Source organism: Azolla caroliniana, unplaced genomic scaffold (assembly GCF_043228905.1).
Source record: "Azolla caroliniana isolate FFs.n. ecotype wild unplaced genomic scaffold, voAzoCaro1.0.p SCAF_13, whole genome shotgun sequence".
Classification (NCBI taxonomy): domain Eukaryota; kingdom Viridiplantae; phylum Streptophyta; class Polypodiopsida; order Salviniales; family Salviniaceae; genus Azolla; species Azolla caroliniana.
In genome coordinates this window covers 21180476-21207971 of record NW_028230448.1, presented here as the reverse complement: position 1 = coordinate 21207971, position 27496 = coordinate 21180476, and the positions used below count along the sequence as shown (strand labels likewise).

The 27496-nt window shown below is 38.5% G+C and overlaps 2 protein-coding genes and 1 long non-coding RNA gene across 3 annotated transcripts in view; all 3 read right to left on the bottom strand.

The window, feature by feature from the left end:
* The window catches only part of LOC147856657 (uncharacterized), a 44981-nt gene extending 20256 nt beyond the window's left edge, over positions 1-24725 (bottom strand). The window contains exon 1 of the long non-coding RNA XR_015530659.1: positions 24629-24725. This is a non-coding gene — a long non-coding RNA (uncharacterized LOC147856657). The remainder of the gene's footprint in view (positions 1-24628) is intronic.
* LOC147856658 (uncharacterized) lies at positions 17288-19174 on the bottom strand. Its single transcript, XM_087328984.1, has 3 exons — positions 18817-19174; positions 18083-18421; positions 17288-17879 (listed from the first exon to the last, which is right to left on the bottom strand). Exons 1-3 carry the CDS (start codon positions 19130-19132, stop codon positions 17593-17595), a joined length of 942 nt encoding a protein of 313 aa, XP_087185110.1. The 5' UTR covers positions 19133-19174; the 3' UTR covers positions 17288-17592.
* A 1152-nt stretch (positions 24726-25877) lies between the features above and the next one.
* LOC147856656 (uncharacterized) lies at positions 25878-27206 on the bottom strand. The gene is made up of 3 exons (XM_087329146.1): positions 26826-27206; positions 26353-26646; positions 25878-26134 (listed from the first exon to the last, which is right to left on the bottom strand). Exons 1-3 carry the CDS (start codon positions 27121-27123, stop codon positions 25878-25880), a joined length of 849 nt encoding a protein of 282 aa, XP_087185272.1. The 5' UTR covers positions 27124-27206.
* Between the last annotated feature and the right edge of the window lie 290 nt (positions 27207-27496).

Below are 27496 nucleotides of genomic sequence, written 5' to 3'. Positions count from 1 at the left end.
TCTCGTTTGCCTTTGACTCGAGCCACCTTGTAGACCTGGTAATTTTTCTTTTATTATATCTATTGTTGACTTCCTTAATCGTCCGGCTTTTGTAAGTGTGAAGTCGTACATGATGATATCCACATCAGAGATATCAAGGGTCGAGGTGTTACGAATGTTTCGCTACCTCTTCCTACCTCCCCTTCTTGTTGGGCATTCAATCATCTCCAATGTATACTTACCTGTAAAAGCATTTGCACTTCTGGTGTTGTACCAATGAACATTTATAGACTTGATCGTGTTTTCTATTTCATGCATTAGTACTTCTAGAATTTTACCAACCCAAAATTGGTGGCCATGTGAGTTCTCATCAACCGGCGTTGCAATCAACATCCCCGCGGTGAGCTCTTGCAAATTGCCTTGCCATCTAGCTTCGGCTGTTTTGGTCATCCTTGGTCCCGCATAAAAGTCTCTTTGTTGTGGATGGACTAAGCTGTCATTAATCGCATTTGCTAGTTGCTCCGGAGTTCTATTTACGCGATCATGTGGCAGCGACCATGTGAATGGCGTTTCCAAATTCCAATTATCACCAGATACACAATTGTCTATAATTCCTTTCTGATTACTATAAAATACATCCCACCATGACGTGTCTTGTTGTGCGGCATATTTCTTGGCGGCCTCAATATGCTTTCTTTTTTCTTCTAAGGCTTGGAGCCATGACCATTTTTGTTCTCATACCAAGTTGCTCTGCAACTGTCCTTTCTTCTCAATTGGCATTTGCTTAGCTCCATGGACAATTGTACTCGGCATACAAAGTAATAACTGGCAACCACCTTCAGGTTCCCATGTTGTAGAAGATGAATATTGTTTAGCATACAAAAGTGTAGAACCACTTATTCCATTTTTCTTTATCATAAAAATGTGATTGAAACTTATATTGTTTAACTGAGCAAGCACTTTAACATTCCCACCACCCCCATCTGATATATATCTTTGAAAGTCATATACCTCCTTCAAGTGTAACACTTTTGGGCGTGGTGTATATGCATCACAAATGACATCAAATAGTTTAGGTAAAGTGAAAGCATCATGCCGAGACAACTGTCTGGAGAATGTGCTAAACATCTTATCTATATGGTCATGTGTGTGGCCAACCAAAAGAAAATTGACTTTCACTTTCCTAAACAATTCTTGGTTGACCAACATTCTTAGATAGCTACATACAGTTGAATTTTTGTTCTCTCTAGCAGTATTGTCCAATTGAATGTATAGAACAGGGGAGAAAGGTTGGCCCCAAGACATCAAAACTCGGTGAATGACTGTAACTGTTAGGTTAGGGTCATTGTGAACATTGGGGTATGTAATGAAGACGTGAGGTCCAACAAACCTATTATAAGCCAAGCATCCCACCAAGTGCATTTGAACAAGGCACTCATCATTGACATCTTTGGGGAGCCTCCGCATATGCGGCAAGCACATCTTCTTCTGGTCCATGCCATCTATCATTAAGCACATGTATTGTTCGGGCCTCTTCAAACACTTCTCTCTATGATGCATCGCCTTCTTTCGTTCTAAGGATTGTGCCTCACGATGCTCTTGTAGTAACTTCTTACTCATATCCTTTTCCATTGATGTCTTTGCACCTTTAGCCTAACTTTTAAGATTTGCACAAATGGAGCAATACCCCATACGTACTTTACGAGGAATGATAACATTTGAAAACCGAGCTCTCCATAATCTTGTGAATTGGCTATAGGTGATAGACTTATTACGTGAGCCCAGCATATCAGATCGATAGACATCATAAACTTCCCGACGTGTATAATTATCAAAAAGGTGCATCCTACCTGTAGTGAGCATTACTTAACAATTTCACTGAAAGTAAGTTCTCATCCAACCAATAGCATGTCTTCCAATTGCACCTTTCATACTTGGAACCTCTTTACAATTGAGCATCTGATCCCCGCTAAGTAGACGTTGTTGTACTCTATGTAGCCGCATGTTACTAACACATGACACAATTTTGAATGCAACTCTACATATCTATTGCGCATGGAATATATAATACTCGAATGATACTTTGATCCCCGTACATTTGTCAGATACTAGTTGCATATGTGACCCGAGGTAAGTTTCTTGCTCATCACCAGTCATCGAAAAATAGTATCGCCTTAATTCTCGCAACTTTGATTTTCCAATCATAGACATACAACCACGGGCACAACATATTTTTTGGACATCAAATCCAATCTGTTTATCTGATGTCACCAAGCTAAATCTAGCCAGACGAATTCTTTGTGGGATTCTTCTAATATGCATAGGGCTCCCAGATTTCTCTTCCTGCATAGAGGTTGGTGTAACCTTGTTACAATCTAATTCTTTGTTGTGACCATCGCCAATGTTATTCAATGTTTCCTTGGCACTACCTTCATTCTCCGAGTTCCTGAATACAATACAAACTTTGTGCAGGAACTCGATACGGTGTATCGAGTTCATATTTTTTATTTTGCTTTTTAAACAGGAACTCGATACGTCGTATCGAGTTCGTGTTTAAAACCTAAACTTTAAACGGGAACTCGATACGGCGTATCGAGTTCCTGTCTAAACCTAAACTTTAAACACGAACTCGAGACGCCGTATCGAGTTCCCGTTTAAAGTTTAAGTTTTAAACGGGAACTCGATACGACGTATCGAGTTCCTGTATAAAAGAAGGCCCTGAAAGAGAAAAATTGTGTTTTTGGGGCAACAATTAATTATTGTGTGGAAAAGATATCAAATTGTCTATCAAAATCAGTCTTTTTTATGTTGACTTGCCTTACTTTTTAAAAAAACATGCCCTAATTATAGGTGTTTTATGACCTACTATAGCTTAAAAGAGTAGAAAATAACCCACAAATTACCTTTATGTTAGCAAATTCTCCTCAATATAGGTCTGGAATTTATATAAGTCATACCTCCTCTTTAAAAGAATATATAACCCTGTTTACTTATTACGATATATATTTTCTGGTTTGAATAGCCCTGCCTAGAATAGATTTTTTAATATAGGACTACCATGTACTCTGAATGCATGATTGATATTTTCACTTCACCACTAATCGCCTGCTAGTGAGAACTGTTCTTCATCTTCTTATTTATATTTTAATATACAACCTTAATCTACGTGACCACCTAACTTATGTTTTTGCATGTACTTTCTTAAATAGGTCATTTGAGAACCTGTCGGACCGACCCGTGAAGAAAATAAAGCTTCGCATACAGGGTTCTCCAATCGAAGCCCAGACCAAGGTAGCTCCTGAGACCATGAAGAGAGGAAAAAAGCTTCTCTTCAACGAGGAGACAAAATCTCAGCCACACATTGACGTTAGCCAAAAGAAACTTGTCGCCGCTACTGGAGGTGAAGACCTTCCTGACCGTGATCTAACGGACAAGGAATGGTGTATGCAATATGTCGACTCAAAGAAAAAAGTCGTATTGTATACAGCAAAGAAGAAGGGGGAGGGGCAGATTGGAAAGGAAATCCCATTTATGTATGGTTGTATTCTACGATTTGACTACGAAGATGCAGATTCGGCCAACATACTGGTAATGATAGAGTGCTCCAAGGGGGTACGTAAAGTGTTCCTTTCAGAAGATCTTTTAGTAAAGGAATCTTGTGGGCTAGAAGCGTTCAAAAAAGATCTTGAAAGCTCACAAAACCTTATTGTTACCTTGAGGCCTTATATACAAGGCCATGTAACTCTAAAAGATGAAGTGCCCTCCCCATTGAAGGCCATAAAAAGGGTATCCAAAGTCCAGTCAAGACCACCAAAGAAGAAGACAACCAAAATGTCGGACACCGATTCAACAAGTGAAAACGAAGAGGAGGACAATAAGGGGACGCCAGGAGCTCAGCTAGCATCGGGTGTTTTGTCATCCGAGCAGAATAAGATAAGGAGAGAGTTAATGCAGCGTAAACTGGTCAGGAAAGGGCAAGTGTTTAATTTGCCTATAACACACATCCATCGGCCCCCTATTGATGAAAAAACAGGTCGACGACCACTTGAGATTAGAGAGCCACACCGCATGCATGTTCAAAATCTCAAGAAAAAAATGAAAATTAATCCTCATGCCACTGTGGTGCCTTTTATTGTTATGGTAGATCCTGAAGAATGTGAAACCATTGAAGATTTTGATATTAGAAAGCATGATCAATATAATTACTTTGTCATTGGTGGATTGCATTCAGCGGAGGCACATCGGCAACTTGTGAGAGAACATCCAACGAATTTCTTCTTCAAGTATGCCGAGTGCAAAATTTATGTTGGGCTCACAACCGAAGAGGCTAAGCTGTTGGCATGGGACCATAATAATGATAATGACTATAGGCAGAAAATGTCGTCCATTGAGTGTATACGGTTCTTCCACCACGAGTATTTGGACGTAAAACAAAAGTTTGGTGTGAAGTTACATCTAGGCCTATGACGTCAATATCTGCATGAAGTCGGCATTGTTGTAGATGATAATGTTAAGTCTGATGGTCTTCGAAAATATTAGTCTTGGTTTCAATTGGCGTTTAGAGATGGAGAAGTATGGGACCTACAAGATCAAATCTTCTCAATGTGGGAGAATAAGGAGGTAAAGGGTCAACGACAAAAGAAATGTAAGGTTGACCCTCAACTAGAGTTAAAGTCACAAGCCGCCAAGAAAATTGACTTGACAATTGAAGAAGCCGTAGACGACATGAAGCTGTCTCTGTGGAGAGCGATGCAAGGTATTAAGGACGAGCAGCTTCTTGTGTCTGTTTTGTGAAGAGTTGTGGCGAAAGATTTAAGCCTTGAAGAAATGGTCACTGAGTTCAATAAGTAAGTCTTTCAAATACTGAAATTGTAGTCTATATGGTGTAATTCAAAGTTCTAATCTTGATTTCTAATTATACAATCATAAGGTGTACATGAAGATCCAAGAAGTTATGATGAAACAACTTGGATGTATAACTTGGGAACAAGTGACCGAGGATTATCCTCTAACGTCTTCATATAAGGCGTTATTAGAGTATTTTATTGCATTCAAGGATTGGGTTAGTATTGATGGTTTTTCATTACCCTTTCATTATATGTAGAGCTTGTATAATAATACCTAATGTCATATTGCTTCTATTAGAAACTGTGTCAAGGCAAGAAACAAGGAGAAGTTAAGGATATACACGATTTCCCTACATCCTTCCTTGCACATCTCGAGCGAGCTAGAAAAGAAAAGGATCGTCGCTTAGTCAAGGCGTATGAAATGGAGGAAGATGGCTCCTTTAAAAAATTTAGCCACAAAAAAGATATTACGAGAGATCTTTACTACAATGTGGTTTGCGGTGATGTCGTCGACTTGATCCAAAAGGTGCCAAAGAAGAAATATACGCTAATGATTGCAGATATTCTTTACGGAGTTCAAATGGCTGGGTCATCATATGATGATGAACCGTTTAGGTTTAAACAATTGGAGAATATGGTCAAGGATTTCGCTGAGCTAACGACTGCATCCTTGTGGCGAATAGTTGTCTTTCATAGTATCGACCAAGGATACTCGGTAGCTCAAGCTTTGAGATCTCATTGCCATGGCATCGAGAACCTTGCGTGGTAAGGATTATTTATAGGCGTCTTTCACTATATTGCATTTCTTAAGGTTGTTCAATCTATTCTTAACTCAAATGTATTATTTTTTATAGGATCAAGACCACTGTAAATAGAGGGCCAACTTTTCGGTTCGTTAATGCCATTGAATAAATCACGGTTGGCTACTTCGATGAAATTAAGAAACAGAGAATCAATGAGCATTCTAATGAAGTGGGAGGTTCAAATCTGTTGGTATATCCAGCAGTGACACGAAAATTGCGACATGTCACCACGATAGAACGGGGACTTGTCAACCCATATCAAAAACCTCAGCGACTTATTATGTGCTTGATCGAGATGTTTTCTATCGAAGGAGACTGGATATTAGATCTCTTTTCTGACACAGGTATTCCTCGAACTAGGGTAACGATCTTGAGATAACCAATCCCGAATCTTTTTTGTTTGACAACTAAATCTTCTTGTTACTTACATCACAGGAACAATGTCTGCATGTGCATTGAAGCTCTTTAAAAATACAGTTGCATTGGAGAAGGACGAGGACCAGGTTATATTTATTAATATGCGGATTAAGGCTTTGTGGGAGTGCCCAGACCAGGATGAGGAGGTCAGTGCAAAGAACCTCGCTAATACAGAAAGGTTTCAACCTGCTTCGCGAGAGCCTATTCCTCCATTAGCCGGCGAACCGGGGGAGCTAATAGAGCTTGATGATGAGCTTATAGAAGATATTTCGTTGGCTCGGCTAACTGGGGAAGCCAATGCATGTATAGCCGAAGAGAGTTCTACACAAGATGATGAAGAAAATGACGTTGATGAATTGATTGCTATGTAATAGACTCTATGAAGAAAATGACACTGACGATTTGTTAGGATTTCACATTATTAATACAAATTTTGGGGTTTACCTAGTGGATTCTATTCTTTATAATCTTCTATATGTTTCAATTTTATTTTTATATACTTGGTTAGTAGATTTATGACATTGGTTTCACCGCGTGCATAGCTGACTACCAAATTTATGGAGAAACATGAATTAGTTTAAATTGAGGCTGATTTTGGTCCAAGCTAACCTTAACAGAACATGGCCCTACAATTGTTGCCATGATTGTCCATATTGTTATTATGGATCTTTGTCTTCTATTGTTAAAACTATTGTGTTTCTATTCCATTGCTGCTTAGATTGTGTAGTGTGTTGATAATGGTTCCAGTTGCATTATCGTTCGTAGTTTGATCCAGTGTGAATCACCTAAGCAATAGAGTAGATCAATTTTAAATACAGGTATGAAAGCCTAATAGGTTTGTTATTTCCACAACATTATCCTAAAGTTCACTGCCTTACATTGTCCACAATTACATACATATGGTTTGATCCCATATGAACAAACTGAGGAATAGATAAGATCAACTTTAAATACAAGTATTGAATACTTTAATAAGTTAGTTATTCCAATCACTTATCCTAATGTGCACTATCCTACATTTTCCACAATTATATACATGCACGTATGGGTCAAAGTATAAATTATAACTCATTTTATTAGTATGGATACAAGTACACCTGATATTTTTGTAAAACTTACCTAATTAATATAAGTCTTTAAGTTAGTGTTTCCCTTGTCACACAGTAGTGACATATTGAGCCATTGTTGAACTTTATTAGGCCTACATTAACTTATCAACGCATCTAAACTTGCATGATTTCTAATGAACTCCACTCGTAGACCTATCATGTATTTTTATATTTGCAAATTCTCATCAAGTTGAGGAACATGTGATACTAGTGCATCCAATTTTTGTAGCGAGGGTGTATTTGCTTCGTTTTAAGAAGATTCTACAAGTGGAATGCGCAATCCTTCCACTTGTGAACACGAACGTGTTCTCCGACTTCTTTGTCTTTGTCTTCAAACTTTGCTTCCCGGACAACTTGCAGTTTGCCGGAAGTGTAGACTTGACTGTCTTCGCATCCGTCATGTTGAACCGTTGAAGCACCTTTGTCACGTACTTCTCCTGTGACAACCACAACTGCTTCTTCGTCCAGTCTCGGACTATGTGCATCCCCAATATCTGCTTTGCCAGGCCCATATCTTTCATTGAGAAGAACCGACTCATGGCCTTCTTCGGCATTCCGATTTTGATATGGTCTCGTCTGACGATTAACATATTGTCCACGTACAACAACAGTATCAGGAAGTCTCCTTCATCGAACTTTTTCACAAATACACAATGGTCACCCTGCATCGACGTGGTATCCTTGGTCGGTCATGAAGAAGTCGAACTTCCGGTACCTTTGCCGGGGAGCTTGCTTTAGTCCGTACAAGCTCTTCTTCAATCGGCACACCAAATGCTCCTTCCCTTTCTTGACAAATCCCTCTGGTTGTTGCATGTAAATCTCCTCCTCAAGGTCCCTGTGAAGGAACGTCGTCTTAACATCGAGTTGTTCAACCTCGAGGTTCATGCTCGCCGTTATGCTCAGCACCATCCGGATGGAAGTCATCTTGACTATCGGGGTCTCGTTCGGTTCCGGTGTCCGATTCTTCTTCTTCGGTTGGTTCGGTTTTCTTTCTGACTCCGGCCAGTTCTTTGAGTGTCATTCAGCTTCCGGCCAAATGGTTCCTTGTGTCTTTCGAACGATCTCTGTCGGTCGACCCGAAGTCCCGTGTCTTCTTCTCCGAATCCCAATCGACAATAGTCTTGTCTTCCATGAAGACTATGTCTCGAGTCCGAAAAACCTTCTTGTTGACCAAGTCCTAGACTTGGTAACTAAACTCATCATCGCCGTATCCAAGGAATATGAATGACCGGAACTTCAGATCCAATTTCACTCTCTTGTCCTTTGCAACATGCACGTAGGCGAGACAGTCGAACAACTTCAGATGCTAGTAAGACATATCTTTATCGGTACATACTCTCTGTGGTGTCTCCGTCCAAGGGCGTTGAGGGTGATCTGTTTATCACATAGGTCATCGTTATCAACGCCTCAACCCAAAACGTCTTGGACAACCTAGCATTTGCAAGCATGCTCCATACTCTCTCCATCACAATCAGGTTCATCCTTTCGGCCAATCCGTTGAGCTCCGGTGTCTTTGGCACAGTGAATTCGAGCCGGATTCCCATCAACCGACAATACTCCTCGAACTACCGTCGGTATTCTCCTCCTAGAACTGCCTTGAGCTTCTGGCCGGTTTCTCTTTCCACTCTCACATGGAATTCCTTGAAGACGGATAATACTTGGTCCTTCGTCTTTAGCGGTGAGACCCACAACTTCCGGTTGTGGTCCTATATGAATGTCACGAAGTACTGCGATCTGGCATGTGACTTCGTGTCCACTTGGCATACATCAGTATGCACAAGTTCGAGCAGTGCATTCCGTCTTGACGGTGGTCTCGACCGGAAAGAGGTTCGGTTCTGCTTGTCGGCCAAGCAATCGGCGCATTTCTCAAGTTGCACATCTTTCACCTCTGGAATGAGGTTATCTTCGGCAAATCTTCTCACCCCTTTCTAGCTCATGTGGCACAACCTCTTGTGCCACAACTCATCAACAGTGTCAGATACTATGTTCACTTCTTCCCGGCATATTCGGGCACACATAAGTTACAATGTGTTGATTTTCCGGGTGTGGGCCATGATCATGCTTTCTTTACTGAACTTCATGACTCTGTTCTAGATGCTACCCCAGTAGCCTTCATCATCCAACCAACCGGCTGATATTAGGTTCAACCGAACCTCTTGAACGTGTCAAACATTTTTCAGCAACAACTTGCACCCAGTTGATGTCGTCAGCAAAACGTCTCTGATGCCGACAATTCGCCATGCACCTTCATTCCCCATTCGGACACAACCATGATCTCCGGCTCTGTAGGATGAGAAGCATTTCCGGTCAGGGGTCAAATGGAACAATGCTCCGGGGTCGTCCACCCACATCATCTTGTTGCTAACAATGTGCAACTCACTCTTCTCGGTGATTAACAACAGTTCTTCCTCACTTGTTGCGATTGCCGTCATTTCTTTCCAATCCTGACCCTTCTTTGAGTCAACATTGTCGGTTCCTTTCTCCTTTTGGAAGTGTCGACAATTCTTCTGGAAGTGCCCCAACTTTCTACAATAAAAGCAAGTGGGCCTCCCTCTTGACTTCGACCTCGTCCCCGATTTGTCCCGGTTATTCTAAGACAACAGACATGATACCGAATGTTTACATGGAAAACCCTAATTGGGAAAAACCACGGGAGCCCATAGACTCCTTTCACAAACACGGAAACGATACCGAATATTTACGTGGAAAACCCTAATCGGGAAAACCCATGAGAGCCCACAGACTCCAACTATCATTATGAGAGGAAGGGTACAATGGGTGACTTAGAGGCAAGGACCTCGAGCTCTATCTTCACCTACCGACGGTTACAACAGAAAATCTTTCTGTATCTCTCTCTCCCCTCTCCATCTCTCTTTATACAACATATTGAGCATTGTTGCACTAGTTATATTTATACTTATATAACTTTAGGACTATTTAAAAATATGACTTGAAATAGTCACATCAGAACATATACATAAACTAATGTCCGGTCGGATACCAAACCGGATCCATCCGATCCGGTTTCCGAATATCTTCTAGATCCCATCCGATCCAGTTCCTTTCATCGGCTCGTCCGGTTCTCATCTGGAGGGACCGAATTCCCAACACATATATCATGTGCCCAAATAATATTACAACAACATGATCATAAACCATGAGACAATATGATATAAAAATAGTGCGGCGTACCACATAACAAAGAATAACATGGATTGCAAAGGTTTATATCTTGTTCCATCTTGTTTACGAAGACTCTATCTACATTACGATATTGTGAAAAAATTTCCATTGATATCAACCTAACAACCACTTCATTTGACATCTAAAGTCTTCGCAAATAAAATAAATAAAACAAGATGATGGACACGTTAATGTAAAGATCAACCAAGAGAGAGTCTAATCTCACAAACTCCAAAATTTTGATACATAGACAATGACGTGTGTGACTATTCTTTTGATCATGATTCATGGGTGTAGTTACGATTTATTCTTTTGAACATAAAGAATAGAAGTTAATGCAAACAAATAAAGAAATTTGTGTGCGCTCACATGATTGCCATACTTCCATTGACACAACATCTTTTATACCAACACACCATTGGTAATAAGAAGGAAATTAATGGGTCGGAGTTTAAAATTGAATAAAAAAAATGAGCTTTCTCATTTACATGGTATCCACCTACGTATGTAGATAATTGTTGCGTGTACACACACAGAATGCATACATGAGATGTAGTTAGACGAGGATTGGTTTTTAGTGGTCTTTCAAATTGAAGGCACCCATATTTTCTTTCACTACCAGATCAGACGACTCTCTAACGTTGCAAACGATACCTTTATTGATACACGCATACATACGTCATGTATAGATATATAAAGACTAAAATACATGGGTTGCTTATGTATATGGACGTCCTAGATGTGCCTTCTTGTGTGTGAACAGAGACTTGACTTGTTGAAACATTCACGTGGGGTTTGTGGCAAGCAAGCAGAAATGAACAATTCTTCTTTTGTATTCTACGCTCCACATTTTCTCAAGATTTGGCATGTTTGAGTGGTTTGTGCAAAAGCAGATTTGGGGCAAGTTGTTTTGGCTAGGTAGTCTTCAATCTCTTGGGACGAATCTTGGAGAGAGGAAGCCTAACCAATGTAACCCTAGACAAAATTATGTACTTTGAGATTTTAATCATCGACTTAGTTCCTATATCCGTATCCATATCAGCATTCATTAGTGGACTTAATAGGAGGGAGTTACAGTCAGATTGCATGAATACAAAACAAAAAATTTGGGAAGCTGCATTGGAGACTGTCGAGCTATTATACATTTGACACATGTTAATTGGAAAAGAAAATATATTATTCCATCCCTTTGGACAAAATGCCACAAATTGAATTTACAAAAAAAACATTGTGCTTTTGTTCTTGATCCCTTGGAGCCTTTGATAAGGGGGGACACAAAAACACACATGTGCATGTATTTTGATGATTATTGGTAATGTTATGGGAGATATTAGAGTGCCAAGGTATTAGGTACAGATGGTGTCTTTCTTGTGTCACAGTATATATAATATATAAAGTAGGTTATATTATGGTGGATCATCATCATCAATCATCTGTGGAGGAATGTCTAAGTTCACATGAAGAAGAAGGCGAGACAAGGCTGAGCAAAACAATTAGCTTTCGCATTAAAACAATGAAAGGGAAAAAAAGAAGGTAGGCTACCATTGCATGCATTATGAGCTTCTCACATTAAATAAAAGCAAGAAGGAGATAGCTATGGATTATTAAGATGGCACATCCACATGCTCATGCTCATGCAAAAGAGATAATTATATATCTTCGCATTGGGAGGCAAACCTGATACAATCAATGGAGCAAATGGTATATTTAGTAACTCAACAATCCAAAACTACATCATATTAGAAGACGAAGATTCAGATGATGAACATTGTAACAAAGATGAGGCGTTAGAAAACAATAAAAAAGGGGGCAAGAAAAAGGTAAAACTGTTAAGTGACATCTATAACATCATAGAAGACCTCTCAAAGCACTTCATTGTTGAAGTCAAATCTGACATATCGGCATTTATAGTAGACATGAAAGATGAAGGAGGGGATCTTGCACCGATCATTAATCTTACACAAGTGCTCTGGAGCACAGAAAAAGAAACTTGGATAGATGCTATGCATATGGAGGCAGCTGCTCTTACTAAAAACAAAACATGGACTCTTGTCCCTCGGCCACCCAACTCCAACATTGTCAGTTGCAAATGACTTTTTACCAAGAAGTGTGATGCTCATGGGACTCCAATCTTATTCACAGCTTGATTGGTAGCTCGAGGCTTTTCACAGATTCCCGTCATCGACTATCATGAGACTTTCTCACCTACATTGAGAATAACATCCCTTCGTCCTTTGCTTGCAATATTAGCATACCTCAATTTGGAAGTGCATCATGTAGATATCGAAACAACATTTCTTCATGGAGATTTAGAAGAAACTATCTACATGGAACAACCCAAAATGATGGAAAATGACAAGTATCTTGACTATGTATGCAAGCTACACAAGCCACTTTATGGAGTAAAACAATCTCCAAGAAAATGGCATGCCAAGCTACATAAGTTCTTGCTCAATGCCAACTTCACACGGCTTTACTCTGAACCAAACCTATATGCACGGAAGACAAAATCAGAATTCATCATATTAGGAGTTTATGTGGATGACTTGCCCATAGCAGGAACTTTTGAAAAAGAGATTCTAGAGGTGATCAGGGAGCTACAACATCATTTTCCGGTCAAACATCTTGAGCTATGGGAGCATTTTCTTGGAATTCATGTATAGAGGAATCAGAGCCTAGGGATACTATCACTTGCACAAGCAAAGTATCTGGACAACATCTTGAATAAATTCAGTATGGTTGAATGCTCTCCGATATCCTCACCATTCATCGTACCATGTGTTATGAAGAATATTCCCTATCTCCAAATATTAGGGAGCCTCCGGTAATTGGTGAGTTGCACAAGATCATATTAGTCATTTTCAACTGGTTTTCTCTCAAGATTGATGGAAAAAATAGGTCTTAATCATTGGGTTGCACTCAAACGAGTACTACGGTACTTAAAGTACACTCGAAATACGGTACTCACTTATAAGGCATACTTTGGGGTAGACAACTCCAAAATACAAGCATGGTTGTCAACACAACACCACTACAAGGATGGACTGATGCAAATTGGGGAGGAGATGTTGATTCTTCTCGCTCCACATCAGGTTTTTTGTTTACTTTTGCAGGATGAGCGATTGCATGGCGTACGAAAAAGCAAGCCATTGTCTCCCTCTTCTCTACTGAAGCTGAATATATCGCAGCCACACTTATAGCTAAAGAAGGTCTTTGGCTTCAATCGATAATCCAAGAATTAGATATTTTACAAATTTCCAAATTTTTAGGTTATAGTGTGACAATCAGTCATGTGTCAAGATCACCAAGAACCGAAAAATCACCGACCAAAATAAACATATTCGGGCCCGATACCACTTTATAACAGAACTTGTCGAAGAACATACCCTCGACATCAACTATACCTCTACTCAAGACATGTGGGCCGATTTCTTCTTCTTTTTTTCCAAAAAAATGGGTTGATTTCTTAACGAAGCCAATTCCAAGTATTAAACATTGGAACTATTGCAAAAATATTGGGCTAAGTCTCTCTCAGTAACCTATAGGAATTAGAGTTAAGGGGGTTGTCGAAAAGAACTCTAATTTTAAATAGAAACTAACTAGTTAGGTAGAATTATCTAAAAATAGGAGTGACTATTACAACTACAATAGTCACATTTTAGATGTATTTAAGTCACTACAGTACCACATATTTGAGTGTGAGTTCATCAAAGAAAATATGTAGAAGTTTATATGTTAATTCCAATATCTAGTTTGTAATCTCTTATGTCTTCATCTCTGTCCTTAGAAGTTATAATCCTTACATTTTCAACATGACACCTTGCCTGGCCATAATGCCCATTTCGTAAATTCTAGTTGGTGCATAGTATATAATATTCTTTCTTTAATCGAGTTCTTAATTTTTAATTGTAAATGGTGTTTCTTTTTGTTAACACTTACTAGAGGCATGCTAGAAGTTGTAACCAATAGACTTCTGTCATGACCTTAAACATACAAGTTGGTAAATCAGACCACCAACTTCTACACAATTATGTGTTAATTCTCTTGGAATTTAATACAATATTCGAGAGAAACATGATGTGATTCATGATGAAAGTGGAGTTGTGTTCAAACAGAGGTTAGATGATCTTGTGGAGTCATGTCTCACAAACATGAATCGAACCCCCAACCTCCCATGTCTTCGCCAAATATTATAGATAGAGCATCTCAATACATCATGTGGTTATAAGAAAACACTTCTTCATTTAGAATAATTTTGGTATTCTAGAAATTCCTCGAAAATTGCAGAGGATGCATGCATATTTTCAAAATATTCTTTGCCTACATGCAATTCTCTAGAACATGTACAAATATAGTTGTTCATCTTGATCCCTATCAAGGTGAACAACAACATTCACATAATTATAAGTACTGTTAATTATTTTTCTTTTAACATATTGTCTTTTATCTCATATTCCTTGTCTCCTTTTTGCTCCGCTCTAACTATTCACAACAAATTGTTCAGCTTCCCCTTCCTAAGCCTCATCATGTTTGACTTCACCGATAACCCAAACAAGGTGATGGAAATTGCAAGGTCTTTAGGAGTAATTGCAAAAGCTTCATGAAACTTCATTAGTGGTTTCTTCAGCAGCTAATGTTTTGGAGCCTAAGGTCAGTCTACTAGACAAATTTGAGGGCATGAGGATGTCATACCAACGGTTTATTAATGAGATCTAACTTAGCACCCGACTACAACCCCAAGGCTATTATGATGATTTTTGTCGAGTCAGTCTCATAGTCACTCTTCTCTCGGGCTAGGCATAGGCCTACTTTGCACCTCTAGTTCAAATATTGTCACGTCTTCGACAAGACTTTGATGCCAGTATGGAGCATGAATAAACATTCAACAGTACAGATCAACATTGAACTACCCTCACTAGCACAGGCTATTCATTACATAATGGTAAGACTTCCGAGTTTCCGCAACTTGCATGTGATGTTCAATGGGACAACTAAGCTTTGTGCGGCCACTTCCATCGAGGCCTCCAAAGTGAAATCAAGAATCTTTTGTTAAACTTTTCAGTGTCCACGCCCTTGTTGCAAGCAATTTCACAAATACTTTTATGTGGCATTAAACTTTTTCAACTTCACAAAGAATAGTGCAAGGACAAAAGTTTCTTGATCTTTCCAACGATACACATCGTCAATATCAGCCTCACCTGCCTCGTTGAGTTCACCGCCTTCCAAGGTAACTGATACCCGGATATCGATGGAGATTGAACAAATCTCATTTTGAACCTCTTACTAATGCACACCGTTGATATTCACAAGAAAATATCCTATGCCTCTATTGTCATGACCATCGTATTCTCGAGTTCCCAACGAAGAGTCCCCGATGACAAATCCATCTAGTAAACACATTTCAAAGCTCCCACCAACAAGAAATCAACAATGTTTGGTTTTAGTTGGAGCCATGCAATCAAATGACTCTTCATATCCCCATTTAATGTCCTCCTACTATTTGTCTACATCCATTGAAGGTTTTTCATTCAAGAAAGTCTTGTGAATATACCTCGATAATTTCACTAGCTTTCCAAAATTCTACTTGTTTCGACTACAATGCCTTCACCTAAAAACATAAAATCCTCAAATTTGTCTGAATACTAATAGCAATATTGGTTGAAAGCATCTATGGGAAATGCTTTTATCAAGTGCACTTACAAAATTGATTAGCCCTTTAGTTGTTAGAATAGGTTCCTACCAAGTGGATCAAAGAAATGAAAGGAACTAATCAACTAGCTAGACAAGGGTAATTCCTAAAAATACTCGCTACACTAATCAACTTGCCCTATTTGCAAGCCAAAAATGATGAAAGTAAAGCTCTTTTTATTTAGTGGTTTACGTACTTAGTTCTCATCAAAGCCATTTTATGAAACTTCAATCATGTGCCAACATAATGTTACATATATCATGTGCCCAAATAATATTACACCAACATGTTCATAAACCATGAGACAATGTGATATAAAAATAGCACAACCTACCACATAAGGAAGAATAACATCGATTGCAAATGTTTATCTCTTGTTTCCACTTGCTTACGAAGACTCTACATTACAATATTGTGGAAAATTTCCATTGATATCAACCAATTCATTTGACATGTAAAGTCTTCGAAAATAAAATAAAAAAGCCAAGATTATGGACACGTTAACTCACAGAATCCAAAAAATTTGATACATAGACAATGACGTGTGTGACTATAATTCTTTTGATCATGATTCATGGGTATACCGTATACTTACAATTTAATGATTGTCATACTTCCATCCACACAAAGTTTTATCCCAAACACACCATCGGTCATAAGAAGGAAATTAATCGGTCGTAATTACATGTAATACAAAAATGAGCTTTCTCATTTACATGGTATCCACCTACGTATATGTAGGTAATAATTAATTCATGCATGTACTCACAAAGAATGCATACATGAGATGTAGTTAGACGAGGATTGATTTTTGGCATGCCTTCCAACTTGAAGCCATCCATATTCTTACGATACTAGATCGCACCATATGAGTTTGAAGACTTCTTGTGTGTGAACAGAGAGACTTGTTGAAGCTTTCACGTGGGGCTTGTGCCAAGCAGAAATGCACAATTCCTCTTTTGTATTCTACGCTCCACATTTTCTCAAAATTTGGCGTATTTGAGTTGTTCTGGCTAGGTAGTCTTAAATCATTAGGTCAACAATGTAATAACTTGTTGACATCTTGGGATGAACCTTGGAGAGATGAAGTCTAACCAATACCCTAGACAAAATTACTTCGAGGTTTTAATCATCGACTTAGTTCCGTATCGTATCCACATTCAGCAGTGGACTTAAGAGGAGTATGTACTCAGATTCCATGAATACAAAACAAAATTTGGGAAGCTACATTTGGAGACTGAAGCTATTAGACATCACATGTTAATTGGAAAAGAAAATCCATTATTCCATCCCTTTGGGCAAAATGCCACAAATTGAATTTACAAAAAAACATTGTGATTTTTTTTTTTTTTTTGGGGGGGGGGGGGGCACAAAAACACACATGTGCATGTATTTTGATGATTATTGGGAATGCTATGGGAGATATTAGAGTGCCAAGGTATTAGGTACAGATGGTGTTTTTCTTGACATGTGGTATGTATATATAGAGTAGGTTCTTATTATGGTGGATCATCATCATCATCCATCAATCAATCAATCCATCATCTGTAGAGGAATGCCTAAGTTCATATGAAGAAGAAGGCGAGGAGTAGTGTAGTTAGAAGCATGATGAGGGGTGTTTGTGTGGCCGTGGGTAGAGAATTAGCACCATTAATGAGGGTGGGCGTGTTAGATTGTTGGGGAGGAGGAGGCGGAGAAGACGAGGTAGTTGTGGTTACTGGTGGAGGCGGCGGCGAGAGGGTGGTAGTAATAGGAGGAGGAGGAGGTGGTGGTGATGATCGTGGTGGCGGAGGCGGTGGTGATGATCGCGGCGGTGGAGGAGGAGGAGGAGGAGGAGGAGGAGGAGACAAGGCTGAGCAAAACAATTAGATTTCGCATTAAAACAACATACAAAAAAGACGTACAGAACAACAACGCAGTCACAACACATACACATACAAGCAAACCCTAAAACTTCTCTGGAATGAGCGAGTGATTGATGGATGGAATTTTGGTGTGAACTTAGGCAAACTTAATATGTCATGAACAAAGAAAGGTTCGTTTTGATTTGCTTACCAGCGAGGCATGAGGAAACGGTGGTAGGGACAGGCAGGTTACATGTGTTGGGAGCAACCAGGTTATAGAAGGTAGTGACATTGAGACGGTCGAATTCACAATAGCAACTTGGAGTGTCAGTCATAGAGATCGAGATCTGATTACAACATTGGGTGAGTGTGCCATTATTGCAAGCCGTAACAAGAGCCTCCCACGCCGCATCACAAGTAGTGTTAGTAGAATTGGAGGAGGCAGGCGGAGATGTTGGGGCTGGGGCTGGGGGTGGAGACGTTAGAGGTGAAGGTGGGGGTGGTGATGGTGACAATGGTGGTGGTGATGGTGATTGTGATGGTGATGTTGCTGCAAATAATACAATCACTAAGATTTAAGTAGACATGCAGTCACCATAATTTGATTCTCCAAATCCTATGGCTTCACATCAAGAATGCATAATATATATATATATATAGATATAGATAATGAGGGATGCATCCTGCAAGTGGACATATATATATATATATTACGCAAATATCATTCATGTCTGTAGCAGTAAAATATATACAAGCATCCATTCATCCATTCCAATCGCATAGCCAGGCAGATAAGGCTGTATGTAATTAAATATACATGGCGTTTGAACATATATATGGATGGAATAAATGGGGAACATTATGCTACTATAGTGTGTGCCCTGCTTTAGTTTGATATATATATATATGTATGTATGTATGTATGTTATGTATATGTATATGTACCTGGTGGGAAGCATGAAGTGAGATTCTGGGGAAGCGTGAAGGAGCAAGCAGTGGCCAGTTGGATGAGGATAGTGGTATTAGCGGAGCAATAGCAGTCCGGGTAGGCATTGACTTGAGTTTGGTAGACAGGGCAACATGTGGCTAAGGTACTATTAGAATCGCAAGCCGTTACCAATGCTTGGAGGCTCGCGGTGCACGTCGCCGCGCTCGACTGCGCCAAGACACCATCGATTACAGGGCTCAGGGCCGTAAGGAAGAGAAGGGCAGGCAGGAGGTGGAGGTGAAGGTGGAGGAGCCTCCTAATCATCATCACCATTATCAATGTCTTGCTCTGTTCTTTGGAATTCCTCTTGAAGCTAATGCCAACTTAATGGTAATGTCAGGGTTACATATATGTATGTATGTACATACTACATACACAAACACACACACGCGGGATTCTAATCCATGTTCTGACCCAGCTAGTAGCAGTCAGCCTCAAATTCACCTTTTTTTTTGGTCGATTATGTCAAGACAAAAATGTATTGGCACCCAAGTCAATCCAAATTACCCCTATCATTACATACTTTGATAAATTATTGGCTTTTTGTTTTGTTCCCAAGAACAGCTAATGAATTATATGAGAGACTATTGGGGTTTAAATATAAGACTTGCAATGGGTTTCTTGGGGAAAAAATAAAAAAAGACTTGTACACCCATGTTCCGCCCGCATCATGTCACTCCGTCCTATAACATCGTTTAGATCCTCATAGTGCATATACTAACCAATGCACCCCGTCTCAAGTCTCTCGCTATATGTTTTCTTCACTAGATTGATGTCGTTGCAAACTGTAAGGGTTGAACATTGACCTTGGTTTCTCTTTCCTTCTAATATATAAAACAGGGATATACATAATTAATGGCCAAGATCACCTAATTATGATGAGATTGCAAGAGTACCAAATCATGACTACTCGAAACGTTTTATGGTATCTACACTTGGAAATGTTGTGAACAACAATGTAGGAGAAACAACGAAGCAATTGTGTACTACCTTACAAATAAAAATTGAAATTGAAGAAATGGCCTTTAACAACTATGAAGGCTCTCAAAAACCCTAGGAGCCAATGGACTCCTAGATACGTGGATATACTCACCCTATATGACACCTATGTCTCCAACATAGAATGTGTCATCATTGCATTAATACTTCGAAACATTCCAGGAGCATATGCTTGCTCTACTCTATCTAAGGGCATAAATTTGATCTTCATCATTGCCTTGACCCATCCCATAGATCACATTTAGATGGTGTTTAGGTTTTCTGATTGAACATATACATATACATATACATATACATATACATATACATACTATCAATTCGTCTCCATCTTCCTCAATAATTATGGATAGATAGGATTCTTTTGGGAACCACAAAAGTGGTCTTAGTATTTAGGAAGTGTTAGGGTTTTTTTTGGAAATAATGTGAATACCTTATAAACTCCTCAATTAAACCAAAATATGCTAAATAGTATTGGGTAATGAGTATTGTAGACTTTTTCTCGCTAACATTTACACACACACACACACACACACACACACACCCCACGCAAATGAAAAAGATGGTAGTGCCACCTAAACTTTGGGTTGGACATTCTCCATCACTTTCTTACTCTCTTTCTTCATTGTCTATATGTACATCACTTATGAGCAACCAATGGTTGAAGGTACGGTTTCGCTCTTCATGATGCTTTTATGTGTGTATACATGTTCTGCTTCCATTGTCATAATAACCATATATGTCATTGTCTCAATCACAACTATTGTACATTGTGTCAATTTCCCATTCCATCAATATGTCTATGAATATGTTTAGTCAAAGTATGCCCACGTCGTTGATTATATGATATTATGGTGGTTCACCCATGTCTCTTTGTTTTTGAACCTTGTATTAAAAAGTCATATAAAGTGACTTGTATGCTAAATGGATTAATTTATGATGAATAGAATATTAATAGTATCGATCTATTGACATTTCAAGTACAACAATATATTTTCAGAGGGACAAATCTCTTAGGCTATTTTAAAAATTGTCGACATGCTTTTGATGGTTTATATTTTATCTCTGGAAACAAAAATATATTACGGGAAAACTAAATTAGGCATACACATACACATACACATACACATACACATACACATGCTTTTGGCATTCACTAATAGGTTCCATCATGATAAAAATACAATTATTTTAAGCATAACCACTCGTATCGGTTATTGACAAGTTCTATGGGTTGGCAATATAGGTTTTAATGTGCAAAGATATTTTAAATTTGAGTTTAGAATATCATATTTATATGAAATGTTGAAACTTAAGACTCATAAAATTTATTATTATAAAATTGATAAATTGACATTTTCATTTTATATATCTTTCTTCTTCGCTTATAACACATAACAATAATGGTGAAGATCCTTGGGTTCGGATAAGTTAATGCATTGCAAAACAAGTCAATCTTTAAATACTTTTCAAAAGACTCAAAATGGTTGATGTACATAGACTTCCTTTTTTTTTTAATAATGGAAAGAATTATTATGCCCAATGCAACATCAAATGTAATGGTTGGAGACTTAAAACCAATAACCTTATATTTCAATTTCAATGCACCATAGTTATCCACATTTGAAAACTTTCAATTGGACCTTAGAAGTATACACATTCACATCCTCGGGTCAAATTGATGGGGAGCATTTTATGAAAATAAGATTGCCATATTTTCATTTACAGTTGACAACCGGTTAGTCAATAAGAGAATTGATTTAGTTTTTCAACGTGTTATGGGTGGTCTAGTTGCTATACTAGAAACAAATATCAATTTGCCCAAAAGAAACAATTGATATTCAACCCACTATAATCTAAATATGGATGCATTACAAACATTTTGGAGCCTTGTTCATGTATCATACTAGTTTAGGTGCATCCACTAACATTTAGCAAATGATGCATTCACAAAAATATCTCAACTTGTCTTTATGTTTAGATTTAACATTTGGATATGACATGTAAATTACAATTTCAAGGAATATGTAATTTTAAAACATGTCAATCATATTGAAATGAGAAATTAGGCAATCCATTGACATTCTAAACAAATTCTTAATTGGAGTTTGGAAATACACATACACATACACATTCTTTATTGCATTTTTTCTTTATGTGAGTTCTTAATTTCTAGTTGCTCCATGTAAGAGGGCTTGAGTCTTGACGTAATGATGGCACTAGACCAATGCTAGAAGGTGAGGATGGTGAAAGATTTGTATTTTGAGGTAAATATTATTGACATTTTAGTGGTCAATAATTTCTTGGCCTACCTTATTTTTGCAGAGGTACGAAAGGTGCGTTAGATGTCGTAATCAACCAACAACACACACAACCTTAGATCTACACGGTGCAAGATCACACACTTGCATCTTCTACACATTCATGTGTTGATTCTCTCGGGGTTGAATGTAATCTTAATGTGATTTGTTTAAGAGGTGGGGTTCTCTTTAAAAAGAGGTTAAATGACCTAGTTGAGTCATACCTCCCTCAAATGGAGACCCACTCTAGATGTTCATGAAATCTTATAAATGTTTCATTATATTCCCTACAATTGCATAAATGTCCTTGGTTCCTAATGTAAGGATGAAGACGAAGAACACAAAAAGTACATCATTGAGCACCTACAATGAGAGTATGGGACAATGTGGCAAATGAAGATCGTGTTAAAGGAGATATCACTTCTCTTGCAACATAGGCGAAGTCGTGGGAGGTAAAACATATGTTGAATATCCATCACAATTGTTTGAAGTTTGTTGAGAGTATGGAAATTATAATAAAGCATTTGGTGGCCGTTCCCTCCGAGTGTACCTAACATATAGATGGGTGGCGCCACGAGAAGAGATTGGAGGATGTATATACTAAATTCGGGCTGTATGAGGCTCATGTGGACGATATGCGGTCGAGTAATGCTATGCTCATCGATTGATGTGGTGTTTTGGAGTTTTTGTGTTGTTTCCTTTACACATGTTGTTTTCTTTTCGACATGCAAGTTGGCCTATAAGATATGAGTCATATATTATCCTATGTACATTGCCTTAACTAATGGAAGTAGTTTTGTTTTGGAAAAAGAAAGAAAGTAAATAAAACTAAGTCTTAGGGAAATCGAACCCCTAAAAGCAAGTTGCAATGAATAGTTTCTTTCATCTAGAGACCCCCTTATTTACCCTCCCAATGTTAGTCCATTGTACATTCACATACTAGGATAAATTCAAAAGAAAGTTACCTTTCTACCACTTTGATGATTCCATCGAAAATGGGTTGACATTGACTAACTCTACACCTAGTTATAAGTTTTTTGGTTATAAGGAAAGCTCTTTTTTATTACTACTTGGTAAAACATAACAAAGAAGAACGATGATAATGTTTAGAGTAATGATAATTTTTTCTTTCTTTCTTTCTTTTTAGCATGTTGATCTAGGTTAGGAGACTCGTGTTCTCTTCTTACATGTAACAACTACATTAGCATTCTAATCCTTATTTTCATGAAACTTTAGTCAGGTGCAAATATAATATTACATATGTCATGGGCCCAAATAAGACTACATCAACATGTACATTAACCATGATAAATTGTGACATAAAAATAGGATGCCCTACCATATAACAATTAACATGGATTGTATAGGTTTATCTCTTGTTCCATCATGTTTACATAGAGTCTAAATTGCGATCTTGATATCAATGGATACACTTTGATATCTAATTTCTTTGGAAATAAAATAAGAAAAGTTCAACAATGATGTACATGTTAATGTAAGGATCAACCACGAGGATTCTACTCTCAAAAAATCCAAAATGTTGATACATTGACCATGACATGTGTTACTATTCTTTTCATCATGGGTATACTTATTCTAACTATATAGTCATATTTGTGGTTCATTAAATTCATAGTTTGGAATATCACAAACCGTTTGGTCTTGAGCATTCTACACATTCAAGAAGTGTGAAAAATGTAAAGTTAGGTAAAGCAAATAGTAAGGACTTTGAACATACACAATACAAGATAATGCAAACCATAAAAAAATGCGTGCATTCACATTATTCTCATAATTCCATTCTATGATAAGATCATGCACATATTTGGACAAAAACTTTCATCCCACTACACAATCAGTAATAAGAAGAAAATTAATTAGACTAAGTTTAAAATTCATCCATCATATTTACAAAGAATTGAAAAATGAGCATTCTCCTGCAAGAGATATGGAGTGAAATTGTAGCCTCTCTAAAGAGCCAATATGATGGCCTTAAGGGCGGCTCCGATGGAGTTGAAAGACAACGAATAGCCTTCATCCAACAATGGTCATCCTCTCCCTTTCTTGAGTCAATGGGCATCCACATAAGATGGAACTATCGCATCCCTACAGGGATTTATACATTATAATCTTGTAAAGTTTTATAAATAATGGAAGGAGTTTTTGTTTTGGAAAAAGAAAAAGCAAAAAAAAGAGCATTCACATTTACATAGTGTCACTGACAAGTAGACGAGGCTTAATACTAAGAGAGAGAGACGGCACAGACAAGAGAACAAGAAAGAGAGAGAGAAAATAGACAAGAGAACAATAACTGAATTATGCTTCCGTATTCACCTTGACTAAGGCCAAGGCCAAGGTGAACCCTTGTATTTATACATGTTTGTGGGCTCTAAATGTAGTTCCATGCAAAGACTCATTTTCATGCACAAGCTTCTGGAGCTTTCTGGAAGCTTCTAAAATCAATAGTATCTACATGCATATGTAATACATCTTGAAGCTACACTTATTCTTACAATACTTGATCACACGATTTTCTCAAGTTGCAAGCAATATTTTTATTGATACGCATGTACATACCAACCTGCATACATACATACATGATGTAGATCTTTCAATACACACATACATAAACCTAATCTATCAAATTGTGTCAACTTTCAAGCTCTCAAATTTTTCATAAGGTTTGTCTCTATGTCAAAGTGCAAGGTTCGAAACGTAACAATTGTAGTGTATGTTCTTTTCTAATTTATATTATTTGTATTTGTTTGTGAGACTTGATATCACTATATTCTCATTCAGTTTCAATCAACGAGGTAAAATTCATTTTGCATTTCATCCTAAAATTAGTATCATTACGCATGATTTATTACAATTAGAATCCATGTGCATGATATGTGTAAACGTGTATCACAAGGGTAATTATATGCCTTGCGAATCATTGGGAAACCTTGTATCACAAGGGTAATTACATCGGGCCTTGTAAATGCACAAGTGTGGGTGTCCCTAGATCGCTACATATGGACATCGTATTCTTGTGTCACTCTGAACAAAAGAGACTTGTTGAAACATTCACATGGGGTTTGTGGCAAGCAAAGAAATGGACAATTTCTCTTTTGTACTATTCTACACTCCAAAATTCTCAAAATTTGGCGTATTTGAGTGGTTTGTTCAAAAGGAAATTGACGTTGAGTTAAAGCTACATGTGTCCAGCAAGGTGGTCTTAATCATGAGTGTCAACACTCTAATAACTTGGTTGCCATCTTCCGAGGAATCTTGGAGAGATGAATCTCAGACCAAATTACTTTGAGACTTTAATCAACTTAGTTCCCATCTCCCCGTATCTGCCGAGTTCATTAGCGGACTTAAAAGCACTCGGACCAAGAATATGAAACAAAATTTTCCAAGCCTACAATATTGGGCACTAAAGTTATTATATCTCACAAGCTAAGTGAAAGAAAAATCATTACTCCATCCCTATGGGCGATCCCAAAAATTAAATACAAAAAAACATTGTGATATGGTTCTCACTAGGGACACACACACAGTTATACATATTTTGATCATTATTGGGAATGTAAATGGTACAGATGGTGTTTTTCTTGTGTGGTATGTATACATATATTATATTAATATATATAAGTAGGTTATTATTATGGTGGATCATCATCATCATCATCATCATCATCATCATCAATCAATCATCTGTGGAGGAATGCCTGAGTTCACATGAAGAAGAAGGCGAGGAGTAGTGTAGTTAGAAGCATGATGAGGGGGGTTTGTGTGGATGTGGGTAGAAAATTAGCACCATTAATGAGGGAAGGAGGAGTCGGAGAAGTCGAGATTGTTGTGTTTACTGGTGGAGGAGGTGGTGATGATCGTGGCGGCGGAGGCGATAGTGGCAATGGTGGAGGCGGGGAGCGAGGAGTAGGCGGAGGCGGAGGCGGTGATGTGAGTGGCGATGGTGGAGGAGGAGAGAAGCCTGAGAAAAACAAGTAGCTTCGATTTAAAAACAACGAAAGAAAGCCAAAGGGAGGCTGACCCCATTGCATTATGAGCTCCATATCCATTTGCTCATGCTCATGCTCATGCTCATGCTCATGCTCATGCTCTCTCTCTCTCTCTCACACACACACACACACACACACACACACATAGATATATAGATATATGCATGATCGAGAAAGAGGCAATATGTACCAGCGATGCATGTGGAAACGGTGGGAGGGACAGCCAGGTTACATACGTCGGGGGCAACAAGGCGATAGAAGGTGGTAACATTGAGACTGGTGAACTCACAATAGCAACTTGGAGTGTTAATCATAGAGCTTGAGATCTGATTACAACATTGGGTGAGTGTGCCATTATTGCAAGTAGTACGAAGAGCCTGCCAAGCCGCAGCGCAAGTTGCTGTTGGCGGCGGAGATGGAGACGGAGGTGGTGGCGTTGGCGTTGGCGGTGGGGGTGGAGATCGTAATGGGGGCGGTGGTGTGGCTGCACATACACAATCAGTACAAAAAAGAAGAAGAAGAAGAAGCTACTATAGTGTGTATACATGGGGTGCATTAAGCTACTATAGTTAGCCTATTTATTTGATTCATGAAAGGATTCCTATATATATATATATATATATATATATATATATACATACATACATACATACATATACTTACCTGATGGGAAGCATGAAGTGAGATTCTGGGGAAGCGTGAAGGAGCAGAGGGTGGCAAGTCCGAGGAGGGCAGTGGTGTTACGGTTGCAATAGCAATCGTAGTAGGCATTGACTTGAAATTCATAGACAGGGCAACATGTGGTCGTGGTACTCGTGTCACTACCGCAAGCCGTTTGCAATGCTTGGAGGCTTGTGGTGCACGTTGCCGCGCTCGACTGTGCCGAGACACCATAGATTATGGGGCTCACGCAAGTAACGAAGATGGCAAGAGCAGGTAGAAGGTGGAGGAGCCTCATCATGTTCCTTGGAATTCCTCTGAAGCTAATGCCAACTTGATGGTAATGGTGGTAAGGTCATATATGTATATATATAAACTCCCAATCTCACCATATATATATATGGTCAACCCTCCCCTCCCCAAATTATGTCCACCAAAATTGTCTTGGTATCCAAGTCAACCCTCCCCTCCCCAAATTATGTCCACCAAAATTGTCTTGGTATCCAAGTCAACCCTCCCCTCCCCCAAATTACTTTGATAAATTATTGGCTTTTTGGACCGATGGACAGCTAATCTGAGAGTACTGGGATTTAAATATAAGACTTGTATGTGAGTGGCACACTTCTCTGCGCATCACATCACTCCACGATGTGCGATCCTCGGAGTGCTTATAT

Coding starts and splice junctions, on each gene's coding strand:
- LOC147856658 (XM_087328984.1), bottom strand. CDS start 19,132: ATGGTGATGATGATTAGGAGGCTCCTCCACCTTCACCTCCACCTCCTG. Junction 18,422..18,816: donor CACTTCATGCTTCCCACCAG/GTACATATACAT, acceptor TATTATTTGCAG/CAACATCACCATCACAATCA. Junction 17,880..18,082: donor CGTTTCCTCATGCCTCGCTG/GTAAGCAAATCA, acceptor TGTTTTGCTCAG/CCTTGTCTCCTCCTCCTCCT.
- LOC147856656 (XM_087329146.1), bottom strand. CDS start 27,123: ATGATGAGGCTCCTCCACCTTCTACCTGCTCTTGCCATCTTCGTTACT. Junction 26,647..26,825: donor CACTTCATGCTTCCCATCAG/GTAAGTATATGT, acceptor GTGTATGTGCAG/CCACACCACCGCCCCCATTA. Junction 26,135..26,352: donor CGTTTCCACATGCATCGCTG/GTACATATTGCC, acceptor TGTTTTTCTCAG/GCTTCTCTCCTCCTCCACCA.